Source organism: Felis catus, chromosome D1, assembly GCF_018350175.1.
Source record: "Felis catus isolate Fca126 chromosome D1, F.catus_Fca126_mat1.0, whole genome shotgun sequence".
NCBI classification, from domain to species: domain Eukaryota; kingdom Metazoa; phylum Chordata; class Mammalia; order Carnivora; family Felidae; genus Felis; species Felis catus.
The window spans coordinates 72,324,806-72,338,736 of record NC_058377.1 but is presented as its reverse complement, the minus strand read 5'-3'; the positions used below and the strand labels follow the sequence as shown (position 1 = coordinate 72,338,736).

The 13,931-nt window shown below is 35.9% G+C and overlaps 1 protein-coding gene across 35 annotated transcripts in view; it reads left to right on the top strand.

Annotated features, from left to right (window-relative positions):
* The window catches only part of SOX6 (SRY-box transcription factor 6), a 695,707-nt gene that overhangs the window by 576,350 nt on the left and 105,426 nt on the right, over positions 1 to 13,931 (top strand). For 28 of the 35 annotated variants that reach the window (XM_045039006.1, XM_045039005.1, XM_045039007.1 and 25 more), the window contains one exon: positions 1,266 to 1,388. The exons of the other annotated variants lie outside the window; for them this stretch is intronic. In XM_045039006.1, coding sequence (XP_044894941.1) covers positions 1,266 to 1,388 — 123 coding nt within the window. The remainder of the gene's footprint in view (positions 1 to 1,265; positions 1,389 to 13,931) is intronic. 35 annotated transcript variants of the gene reach the window in all.

Sequence of the window (13,931 nt, the reverse complement as noted above, 5' to 3'; positions counted from 1 at the left end):
ACTATGTATTTTCTATCAAGTGAGTTAATGATTTTACAAATTTTTATTGCTGGTTGCTATTGGATATGTCAGCTTTTTCCTTATCAATTTTCCATCCATGTCTCCATTTATGTCCTGACTATCTTTTACACATAAACATCAAAGCAGAAAACAATGTTGGGTATTTTACTTCTTGTAGCTTACAGAATAGGGAGTTATTATCAAATTACCTTAACTACTTGGTAATATGTAAACATACTGCTCTAGAAATGTGTACTCTCTTTCTCATTTATATCTTCATGCCAAGTTGAAAGTCTGGGCATGGTATCTGACCAAGTTCTGGATTAGGGTTCTTTACTTATATGCTAAGCTTGTGAAGAAACTGTTTTGGAAGGTGGATAAAAAAACATTTGTAACTTTATCTTCTTCACAGTAAAGTGAGGGGTTTACAATAGGACCAGGTGATCTTTACATCCTTCTAACACTGCCGTTTTAAAGGGACGTTGACTTTAAATATGAATACATATTTTAACAAAAACAAACAATGATATCATTGAAATAATGGTTAAACTTTCAGTATTTGAACATTTAGAAAATACATGATAGTGAAGAACTTGAATTTCAGTACAGTGGAAAGTTTAAAGATAGTCTTTTATTCTTTTAATTTACTCTGATTATTTTTGAATTTTCTTACCAGGAATAGCATCTGGCTAGGCATTTTTTTTTCTTCTTTGCTATTCCCTATATGGCTTGGATATAAGAGATGCGCAAATATTTTACCATGAGAAAACATCATTGTGAGCATTTTAAATTAGGTCTGCAAATAAATAATTTTTGCAGTCGTCTGAGTTTTTGTCATAAGCCTCATCCTGTAAGCCTTGCTGATGTTACCTATTATGGACAGCCTACCAGAGCTAGGAATTTTGCCTAACAGTATCAGCAACCCACCTCTCTTCCAAAACTTTACCTTCCCCACTGCTAACACTGGAACTGCAGTTAGAAAAACCTAAACGGAAACCTCACTTGTAATAAACCTAATCTGTTTCTCCTTTTCCCATAGCTATGCTATAGAATGTCTTCTTGAGTCAGAGGCAGAAGTATGAAACCAGTACCATTGCTTGGTCCTATAACAAAGTTCCTATGAAAGAGAGTGTCTGGGTCCTAAGCCTTCTACTTTCTATTCTTTGGTGTGGTCGGTACCCTGGATTTAGAAATATGTGTTCTGTTTCATGAGTTCTGACAGTATGTTTTGTCTTTTTTTTTTTTCTGAATATGCTACTAAACAGAAGGGTCATGTCTCCCACCCACAAATTAACCCAAGGCTAAAGGGCCTAAGTGACCGTTTTGGCAGGAGTTTGGACACCTTTGAACATGGTGGTGGCCACTCTTACAACCACAAACAGATTGAGGTATGAATGCTTCCATTGGTGCTTCATTGGGTGGGGGACTGGATTGTTCAGTCATATTCTAGGCATTTTTCTTTTTTTAAGTGGCAAACACTCAACCTAAACACTGAAATGTGACCTTTCCCTTTTTCTTATTCCTGAGGAGGCTCATTTTTGCTCCTTTTCTTTCAAAGAAAAAGGCAAGGCCCAGACCAATGCCCCTAATGATCTAGGTTGTTTATTGCTATATATTTAGGCAAATTCTTTACAAGTGCCTTCAAAACCACTGCCCTTTCCCTTACTTTTTTGTTCCTTTTAAGTATAGTGTAGTATAGAGTTTAAAAATACTTAAACATTTAAAAAATCTCATCTGACCATATAACATGCTGCAAAGTTGATAAAATATAATTCTGCTTGTATAGAAAAAACAACAGAGGCTCAGAGAGACCAAGGCTGCACAATATTCCCGGAGTTAGAGTTAGTACCTAGGATTTCTGACTCTGTCTAATTCAAGTTTCCAAATTTTGTTTTCTCTGGCTGAGGTAGGGCTGGGTGTCTGGGCCTGACTGGTTGCTTTTTGCCCCATTGACTTCTGTTGTGTCCCTTTCATATTTAACTTCCAATAAAGCTCTTGGTTGTTTTTGTGGGATATTCTTACCACCTGGAGAAGATGGTTTTTATGGCTATTTTGCAAACCAAACCTTTTTCTGCCATAGGTGTCTAGTCCTTCTTTATAATTTCATGCTTGATTTCTCTCGTATATCACTGGAGTTCCTCTCCAGGATTATCAGCTACTGAAGGGTTGCCAGTTATCTGTTTGAATCACACACACACACACACACACACACACACATACATACATGCAAACGCACACACACGCGCACATACACACATGCATACACACACACATACACACACACACAAATTGAGACAGGCTACTCAGACTGAAACACACTATAACTTACTAGGTTAGATGTAATACTAAATTTTATATTCTAACCTAGGATGGGAAACTCAACTCAAAAAAAAGAAAAGAAAAGAAAAAAATTACATCTAGCAAAGTGACGTATAAATGCAAGTCCTATTGGCTCTGGCAGTCTATATGTATCAAATACTATATAATAAATAGAGTATCCCTTTGGCATTATCTTCTCTGCTGCTTATGAATCTGTATTTTTGAAAAATAATAGAGAAGGCTCACTCCTAAGAAGAAAAAAGAGGACAAGATCAAAAGCCACCTTGGAAGTAGCCTGAGGAAGAGTTCCCAAGTTTGTGGCCTGCCTTCCTCTTTCCCTTTCACTTTGATATAAGAAGTATATGGGGGGGGGGGGTTCCCACCCAGACATGACCAGGCATATACTGTCAAAGTATCTGCTATCTTCTATAGAGTAAGAAGGGATTTCTTCTGTAAGGCTTTCTTTTGGCTATAGAGAAGGGGCTGTATTTCTGGACATTCTGAAGATCTACCAGGAGTGGGATTGCTAAAATGGAGAGATAACTGCATATTAGGGACAAGACTTTCTGTGTGATGACAGTTAACAAGCTTACCCACTCAGGACAGATAGTTTGTTAAATGTTTAAGTGCTTGGATGAATGTGAAAGCAGGTGGTCCTGGCTCAAATTCAAGACTTCCTCCCTTTGACTTTTATTTTCGCTTGAGGTGTTGAGATCTAGCCCAGCAGCCTTTTTCTGGTAGCAGTTTGCTACCCAATCACTTCTTTTGCTAATTCTTCACTTAGATTGACTTCTCTCCCTGACACCATCACCGGCCCCCGGTGCTGTCAAATCTGGCTTCTGTTGGGTTTCTGGAAATTATGATGTCATGTATATGAGTGCCAGATCTATGTAGTTCTGTAGCAACGCTGATCTAGAAGCACAACCTCTGCCATATGCCTGTCACTTTCATTAGGACAAATGCAGCCCCTTCGTGCAGGACCTCCTCAGACTTTGCCAACTTTGCCCATTTGAAAGTTTTCTGGATTTTTTTTTTATTATTCTGGCTCTGTTTCTTTGCTTTCATTTTTTGCACCTTCCCCCCTGCCCCCCTGCATGTCAGGAAACTCTTGCTCTGTTTGCTTATATGGTACACTGGTGAGAAAAGGCTGACCTTGTTTAAAAGGCAAGTTTCCCAAATTTGTCTGGTATGAGTATCACATGTTTATTGGGATACCCACAAAAAGCACAGTAGACACACATATCTAAGCTACTCCAGACATTTAACATTTTAAATATTAAGCAAAAGTAGAGAGAATATTTAACAGTATCTGCTTTATTGATTTTGAAGTCTGCTTTCTTTTCTAATTCTCCCTTCCTTTGACAAGCAAAAATGTTACAACCCTGTTACCAATCACGGTTATGATAGAATGTTGATACTAAGGAAACATTACAATTATGTTAACTGGTTTTATTTCTAAACAGAGATTCTTAGGAAGAAAAGCCCATAACATATACATGCCACCATCACCCTACCTCACCACTTTCATATACATCTGGCTCCATTGCTCAGAACTGGTCCTCTCTACCTGATGTCACAGCTAATTTGTTCTTCGAAGGTTGTCACTTTTAACATTAATGAGCCTGGATAAATTTTAACAGCATTTATAGTTCTAGACGGAAAGCCTGAAATTTTCTTATCAAGTATAAAAAAGGTATTTAAAGTGGAAAGACCCTCCTTACATTAACATATTACAGTTTTCTTTCTTTCTTTAAAATAAGGAAGATATAGGAAAGACTTTTCTTTTTTTTCCTTTCTTTTCTTTTCTTTTTCTTTTTCTTTTCCTTTTTCTTTTTCTTTCTTTCTTTCTTTTTTTTTTTTTTTTTTTTTTGGTCCTCTGTGCTGATCTAAGGCATGGTTTTCTCTGCCTCAGGGGCACAATATTAGGAGAGAGAAGGCCGAAGAATGCTATTTTTAGTTGAACAGTTCAGCAGATGGAGGCTTGAATACTCATATATCTGAAGGTTGAGGGGCTTGAACCATTAATTTTGATAATGTATTTAACCCTGGGAACAATCAGAAACTGTAACTCTAAGGTTACAGTGCTTTTGACCTTTAGAGAACAGAGGGCACTTGCTACAGTAAACAATATATTATATTGCTACTTATTCCAATTCTCTACCCGTATAAATTTCAGGACCAGTTGCCATTTGCTTTCCTCAGCTATGTTAGCATTGGTCCTTCAAGTACATCAAAAAGAATGTTAAGGGAGGGGGACCAGTATAATGAGGCAGTCATGTAAATATGGCCTTTAAATAGCTAAGATGTTAAATTGTTTCTGAAGAAATATTATCTCAGAATCTAAGCTCTGAGTTACTTCTTTTTTTTCCTGAATGAAAAAGTGGTTTTAATGTATCAATTAATTATATGTGGTTACTTTCAATATGATAGATCCTTAAAAGTAATTTTATTTTGTTTTGTTTTTAATTGGGAGTAATGTTGCTTCATAGATGTAGCTTATGTTAAATACAATCCCTACCATATCGTGCAAAGTGATACACCTGTCTCATGCCTTCTTATTAAATGATGCATGCTTCTCTTTAGCAAATACAGCAGTTAAATATCACACAGCTTAAGAATTTCTAATTAAAATATCTCCACATGTCAGCATATTGGTAATGTATTATTTTAATCCATTTATTTTGTTTATGAAACAGTGACATATGTTTAGATTGTGAAATATATGAGCCTTAAAAATCACTTTATTGAAGAAAATTAATTCCTACAATACTGTCTCAGTAATGTGTTCACTCACCCAGTCAGTCACTGGCGGCCCTGCCAGTCTTAATGTTGGGTAGACGCACTTACCAGTTTTATCTGCATAATGGTCTTGGAAAGAAGCAATCACAGTTCTTTTTCTTAGTGCCAAATGATGGAGTTTTTCTTTCCTTCCTTTTTTTTTCTTTCTCATTAATTCACACCTGTCCCCCCAAAACACTTTTTGTGGCTTTTTTTTAATACAATGAAGGATGGGACTGAGTATATGTATAGGGTATTCTGAAAGACCAATCAAAATTAAAAACAAGCTAGTTACCTTTTCAAAGTTAGACATAGTAATTTGTTTGTCAGCAGGGATATGTTTGGGTCAGCCCTGAGATAAAGTGACTGTCAGCAGTTATTCCTACAAGACAAGTAATTTCACTCAATGTATTACTGACAGATTGCTCACTTCTGTGAATCACCAGTGAAAACAAACTTAATATTGTTACAGGCAGAGTTTCTGTCTTCATTAGCCTCAGAGAATGATTTTTATCGAGCATTCAAAGCCTACCAAGCTTTAGTTGGAACATATTTTAACAGACAAATTCTTATAATGATAGTATGGGTAGTAGCCTAAAATGAAAGGAATTAAATATGAAAATTTGAAAAATATCAATCTAAGTACATCTTCACTTTTATTTGATGAGCATTATGTGTACTTTAGGGGAGATTTGAGGAAAGGAGTATAATTAGAGCCTTAAAACACTAGGAAAACCTATAAATCGTAAGTTACTCTTAAATGAAACTATTAAAGTCTTGCCAAGTTTGCAAAGATGGAGGAGAACAATTGAAGTTTTTGCAGAAGTAAATGCAAACACATATTTTATTTAAATGATATTGTCAATTTTCATGCTACAAATGGAACGTGAAGAAGTACCCATCAACCTTGAGAATGCTCTAATTCTATTTCAGTTCCAGCCTGAATCTTTATGATATTGTATTCAGATGCTCTTCTCTGGCTCATACCCTATTTTCTTGTTTGCAGTTGTAAACATGCCTCAGTGCTTTAGAGAAACAAGAGGGTGAGTTAGTTTTTCTGGGTAAGCTTGGGAGGTTGTGACTTCTAATAGAGAGTTGAATAAAGAGTTGATTAGAGTGACCTATTACTAGCTACCCAGTGGAGAAAAAGGAATGCACTGATTCAAAGCTTGTTTTGAGGATGCCAACCATGGAGTTGTGCTTTGAGGGGAAATGCTTGCTTTTCCCTCAATCAGCCTGCCCTCACCCCCTTTGACTTAAGAGTGTGATGGAACTCGGGAATACCATTACAACTGGGAGTAGATGAGCTGTGGACTAATGGAATGAACTCCGCTTTGGAATCAGAATCTTGAAAGAGTTTCCACTGTTACTTGCTATGTTGCCCTATACTGTTCTCTAATTGCTTTTTTTTTTTTTTTTGTAAAAGGGGGATAATAATCATTTTTCAGGCTTGTTGTGAATAGTAAGTGGGATAAGGAGTCATGTATTAGATTTCCAAAAAAAAAAAAAAAATCAGCAAAATAGGAAAACACTTTCCAACATTCCAATAAGCAGTTTTATTCCACCTTTGCTGCCTGAAGTACTTCTGAGGGGCAGCTCCAATCTACTAGAATGTAAGTCACTGCATTCAGGGATTTGGTCTCTTTTGTTTACTGTTGAATCCCCAATATTGCCTGGCATAGCATTTGGTGAAATGAATGAATTAATGAATATCATCTTTGGTTGCTATCTGGGACCCAAGTTGCTCTGAAAACATTTTTCTTGGATATGTTCAGTCAGGTGCCCTGTTTTTAGTGAGGCCCTATTTCATATAAACAGATTTTTATTTTTAGGTATGCTCTTAAAAAACACCAGGTATCAAGTGAATCTTGATGGAGGTTAAAGAAATATAGGCAGGTCAAAGAAGGGTGCAGGGTGCCTGGGTGGCTCAGTTGGTTAAGCATCTGACTCTTGATTTTGCTCAGGTCATGATCTCATGGTTCCTGAGATCCAGCCCCACGTTGGGCTCTGTGCTGACATCATGGAGCCTGCTTGGGATTCGCTCTATCCTTCTCTCTCTGCTCCTCCTCCCTCTTTCTCAAAAATAAATAAATAAGCTTTAAAAAAAAGAAGGGTGCAAAATATGAAGACATTTCCTAGTGTTTTGAAGTTGAACTTATATTCAGTGAAACAGAGTAAGTTTATACCTACCCACACATTGAAACATTGGGAAAACTGGATTTTCTTTTAGAAATGTGATTTTCAGTAGGTTTTAAGGTAATGCCTAAAAGTTGAGAAAGTATGGTTCTTCTCACATCCAAGCCCTGTTAATCACTGTGTTTAAGTTATGTGATTGATGGGATGCTCAGGTGTGCTCACAGAGATGGTTTACCAGGAGCCCAGAACCTTGGAATTAGAAAATTAGTGCAGTTCTCTATCTCTCTTAATGTAAGATTTCTACCAACATGCATTTAGCTCCAGCCTCACTAATTAATCTACTCAACAGGGAGCTCCCAGTGTGTGAATACTTGTATTTAAATAGAAGGCTTGTAAGATGTAATGGTTTCTAAAATAGTGACAGGTATTTTTATTCCTCTTTTTACTTTTTACCAAACTGGAGTTTCAAAGTATTGTTTGGTTGGTATCATGTATTATATATCTGTATGTGTGTATGTTATAAGGGGCTACCTGGGAAATCAGAAAGATGGTGTGATTCAGGATACATTGGAAGGTTTGAAAGCAAAACATTCTAGCGTTTTCAGAAATGCTTCACTCCAGTTTCCAATCATAGAATAAGTCAGGATATGCAACATTTAGGAAATTTAAATCAGAAAAAGATATGGTGAAATATTTTGACATGTCAGGTAACAGAACAGACTGAGCAGGACAAAATTGTTTTTAAAAATCACCTTATTGAGGTATTATTGGCATACAAAAAGCTGCACATATTTATTACATACAATTGGATGAGTTTGGAGATAAGTACACATCCATGAAACCATATCACAAACTATGCCATAAACATATTCATCACCCACTATTATTATTATTATTATTATTATTATTATTATTATTGTTATTATTATTATTACCTTGTGTGATAGGAATATATGACATAAGATCTACCATCATAGTAAGTTTTTAAGTATACAGTACAGAATTCTGAACCATGTGCTCTATGCTATATAGTAGATCTCTAACTGACACTTTGTGCTCTTTGACTAATACCTCCCATTCCCTCTTCCCCCACTCCTTTCAACCCCATTCTATTCTCTACCTTTATGAGTCAGACTATTTTAGATTCCTCATGTAAGTCATATTACACAGTATTTGTCATTCTGTGTCTGGTGTATTTAATTTAGCATAATGTCCTACAAGTTCATCCACACCATCACAAATGGCAGGATTTCCTTCTTTCTTAAGGCTAAATAATATTCCATTTTATGTATATACCACATTTTCTTTATCTAGTCATCCACCAACGGGCGTTTAGGTTGCTTCCATACCTTGGCTATTATGAATAATGCTTCAGTGAACATGGGAATGAAGATACCTCTTCTAGATCTTGATTTCAAGTCTTACATTTCAGTCTTTAATCCATTTCAAGTTAATTCTTATGTATAGTTTAAGATAGAGGTCCAATTTAATTATTTTGCATGTGGATATTCAGTTTTCCCAATACCATTTATTGAAAAACTATATGTTTTGAAATTAGGAAGCGTGATAGTTCCAACTTCATTCTTGTTGGAGATTGCTGTGGCTATTCAGGGTCTTTTGTGGTTACATATGAATTTTAGGGTTTTTTTTTTTCTGTTTTTGTAAAAAATGCCATTAGGATTTTGATAGGGATTGCATTGAATCTGTAGGTTGCTTTGGGTAGTGTGGGCATTTTAACAATATTAATTCTTCCAATCCAAATATATTTTAATGATATTTTAATTAAAAGAGATTGAGAAGCTACAGTTGGATGGATTCCCCTAACAGACATGCCCCAGTGGACGGACAAAACTGACCACTAGAGCTGGCACATAGTTAATACTACTCTGCCAATTTTCCTTTATCTTATATTTGTAGAAAAGTTCATATGCTACAGATATGTATATTTGTGCAAATCCATCTAAACTGTAAATTCACAGAAATTTATAACAATTTAAGCTCTCTACACTGATCTGAAACAATCATGCTTTATTTTGACTGTTCTAGATTATTAGGATTAGGATATTAACTGGATTCTCTTACCTACCTACACACAAACTTCTAAGCCTAAATGGCACTAATAGTGGATTCTTTCCTAAATATAAATAAACCCAAAAATCTACTGTTACTCTACTGGTTGCTGTGTAGATTAAAAAAATCATTGTATATTCAATTTTTCATTGCTCCCTTATAATTGATGACATCAGTAGGGTCATCAGTAGGTTAGCTTTTTTTTTTTTTTAGTTTTATAAATACCGATATCTTTGTATTTATAATTATTAAATGTGGGGTTGGCCAAATATTTGCATTTCCTTTTTATACACTAAAAAATGGAGGCAAAATAGAGCCAAATAAATTTCCCAAGACCTCCTTCCTTTTGGTCATTTGATAAATTTAGGACTTAAATCAGAATTCTTTAATTCCAGGAAACTGCACTGAGTTCATTCCTCATTGCATATTTCTCTTATAGCACCAGCTATGATACATGTAACCAAACTTTGATGTCATAATATATAAATTAATCTAGACTATGATCCTTGGGTACCTTATCAGTAATGTCCCTAATGCTATTGACCTTGAGCAGTATGAACTAAAACAAAAATAAATAAATGATTGATATACATAAAAATGTTATTGCTTAAAATGTATACATGTGTTGACTATCTCAAATTCTACAAAAATGCAAACATACAGTATTCATTCAAAGCCCATTTGAAATAGAGTTGTTTTTAATCTAGAATATCCGTTTTGGGGATATTTATCAAATTCTCACTCTAATTCACTTACTCATTTAAATTAGAGTAAGAATGAAGTATTACAGCTTTTCTCTTTTAATTCTTACTACTCAAAATTACACTATTGCTTTGATTATGACTGTTTCAACGTGTTATTGTATCAAAATCTAAGGGGAGCTTATAAATGATCATGCTCAGGAAATTTGGAAAAGTTTGTATGAAAATTCAAACATAACAAATTTAATCATTCAACTATTCAACAAATAATTACTCAGTGCCTATTACATGCCAAGTATTATTCTAGACCAGTGACCCTCAGTGGGAGGCAATGTTGCCCCCTAGGGTTCAGTTGACAATGTCTGGAGACAATATTATTTGTTATGACTTGGGGATGAGGGTGGAGATACTACTGGCATCTAGTGGGTAAAGCCTTTAGGGATGCTGCCGAATATCCTACAATGGAGGGGAAAGCCCCCCACCCCAACCAACAAAAATTATCTGATCTAAAATATCACTAGTGCTGAGTTTGAGAAAACCTGTTTTAGATATTGAGGAAATAGCAGTGAATAAAACAAAGTCCTTGCTCTCACAGAGTTTACATTCTAGTGGGGAAAGAGAAAATGCAGAAAGAAATGTATGATAAAGAGTTAGGATTGCAAATCTTACTTGTCTTAATGGAAGTACCCTTCTTATCTATCTACCTATACATCTGAACCTGGATGGGCAGATTTTTAAAAACAGACTTACTCGATTGCTTATCCTCAGCTTCGCTTTGGTCTTCAAGACTAAGAATTTTATTCCAGCAGTCACTTCTGGCTAGAACACTCACAATTCTCCTCAAGCTCATCTTTTCAATTGTATTAAGCACACCATATACTCTGACTTTCAGTAAAGGAATATTATTTCTGATTATAATAGTATATAAGTAAGTCTGTCTTTCAGAGTGAAGTAAGTATGAAATTTGGTGAGGACCTGGGAATGTTCGTTAGTTTTTATGGATGCTATTTATGGAGATCTCACAGGATGAGTGGAATCATTCTTGGCAGGAAACCTGTATTTGATGTGTGAATTGGATGTTAACAAAGGAAACCTGAATTTCTTTCTAAAAACAAAACAAAACAGATATAAGAATAGTATGGATATTATTTATATGTATACAGATACACACATACAAACACATATAATACATATTGTATTTTTTATAGTTTAATTGTATGTTAATACTATATTATTATATATTATATAATTATTAATTATATATTTAGGTTTTATAATAAGTGTGCTTTAATATTATCCCCATAGTTTAGAAGAAGAAAGTGAAGTTTAGATGGATCAAGTAACTTGAACCAGATTACTCATCTATTAAACAAAATAGGACCATAATAGATGGTTTAAGTGTGTTTTGACCAGGATTCTTTGCTTTAAACTCTGCTGACCGATATGTAGGAAGCACAGTCATTTAGATGCTTTCTTGCATAACTTATTCCCCTCTTACAATATTCAAGTGAATTAAATGTAATTTAATTAAATTACAAAAGGGGAAAATTTCAAAGTCAACATGACATTCTCAGAATCCCAGAGAGTTCATGTAGTTTCCAAATTTCCAGTTAGGTGGCCAGAAGAAACTTCAAGCCTAACAGAATTTAACAAGGATAAGAAGACCTATCATGAAATCTGAGTTATCTTATTTTGTAGTTTTCTTTTGAGGAAAATGCTTAGAATGTTTTTCCTGAATGCCATAGCTCTATTCTTCTGAGAGTTTCTGGGGCTGTCTTATAATTTCAAAGTTTTGATGAGTCTCCAGGAGTAGCTGGGGAGTGTGTCCTTGCCCATCCCTAGCCTGTGCTGCCCTCTGAGCATGTTCAGCAGGTTGCATGCCAGCAGAGGAAGCAGATGTTTGACCATACTGGAATGGAGCGCCTGCTGCATCAGGAGCTGGGGATTCCTCTTGACATCTGGCCATGGCTGGGTCGGGATGCCTGCCTCAGGCCAGGAGGCTGCTGGGGCTGTGGGGCAGAGAGCACAGAGTCTTTGCTGCTCTTTAAGCGATTAGTGCACTGAAGCAGCAATAATGTTGAATTATCGCTTGGCTGCTTTCTTCTCAGCAATCTTGGGACAATAGGAGAGTCAGGAAGGAGCCTTTACAGTAAAGTCATGTTCAGAGAGACAAGACTAATTACAGAGTATTAAAGAGCTTTATTTTAAGTGATTTAGTTTACAAATAGCTCTGGACAGTGTATGGAACTGTAAACCCAATAGCTTAAAAAGACTTCTAATTGAAAATAGCTGGTATAGAACCATTATTTCAGCAATTTTCCAGTTTTAGAGTCTGGTCAAGTTGTGCTACAGAAGATACAGCATCTGCTAAAAAGAGAAAATACACTAATACTTGCAGCTATTGGGGGAAATTTTTCTAACTTGAGGGGAAGGAAGACTTTTAGGTACTGAAATACGTGCTGGCTTTTACAGTTTTACTTTATCACATTGAAAACTGGTCTCCATTTGCTACCCAGAGCCGAAACCATCTGTTACACCAATTTCCTTTATGATATGTGTTATTTAAACACAATGGGTATAGAAACAGGTAGTTTAAAATATACTTTGTGATGAACAGTTGACATATTATGTAGCTTTTCCTCTTATAGTTTTTCATTAGTGAGACCTCTGTGCTCAAGGAAGCCTTCTTATAAACAGATTATGGCCATTTGTGTTCACGGTAGTATATTGGAGAAGAACACAGCATTGCTCTCACTTAACCTCTCGTATTCTAAGGGGGTTATATTTAATTAACACTGGTGAGAGGCTGACCTGAGAGGCTGTGGAAAGTGATTGAGCTGCATTTTCCAAGCTCTGCTCTCATCAGCTGGGAGAGAAATTAAAAAAAAAATTAGAAGGTACTATTTTCTGAAATTCCCTCTAACTAAGCTGTATTTCAACGGGCCATTTAATGCTCAAATGGACAAAGGTATTACTTCAGTCATTGAATTGTATCGAACTCCTTCTCAGAGGCCCAGTTTAAAAACTCTGAAGGAAAAGTGGTTTAGCATTGCATTCTCAGTGGAGTATCACTTGGTCTGCTTAAAAAGAAAAAAAGCAAATAAATTAAAAAAAAAAAAGGCAGGAGAAATACTCACTGTCAGTAAATGGATTGAAGCATGTGCTCCAAGTAGTCCTCACTATACTGGGATTGCCGTCCAGAGTTTAGGAGTTCCTTAGCCCCCTTACAAAAAAACACCCCTCTCTGCAGTGTGGCTGTTTACCTGCTCAGAACATTTTCTTCACCTCCAAGCAAGTGTTTGCTCCAGGGCCCAAGGGGCAGTCTCTGAATAATGCACAGTTAAATCATTGGCTTAGATGTAACACAACCAAGAGAGAGCGAGAAGCTTTGTTGAGATAGTGGAGGCCTGGATATGACTAATTTGGGTGGAAGACCTTCTCTTCCCCACCCATTTATCAGTCATGTTGGTAAAGACGCATTTCTTAATCATTTTAATAAAGAGACATTTCTTAGTCGCAGAGCAAAATAGTCATACATAATTAATCTATATCCAGCCATACCATTCCTGACTTTAGATCTACCTCTGCCACATCTCCTGATTATAAAACACTATTACCAAACACAGATATACTTTACTATGAAACAGGAAGATGACTGTATCATTAGGTGATGATTTGCCACCATGTATTGGAACAACCTTTCAGCAGCTAGATGCTCTTTGACATGTTTTCTGTCAGAAAGCAGTGCTTCTTGGTTCCTCAAGACCCCTTCAGTTAACAGAGCTCTGTGACCAGAAAAAAAAAAAAAAAAAAAAAAAAAGAGCTATGAGACCTTGAGATAACTTCCCCTGCACCTCAGCCTCCTCATCAGTGAAATGGAGATAATGATACCTCCCATATTATAAGGATTAAATGAAGTAACATAAT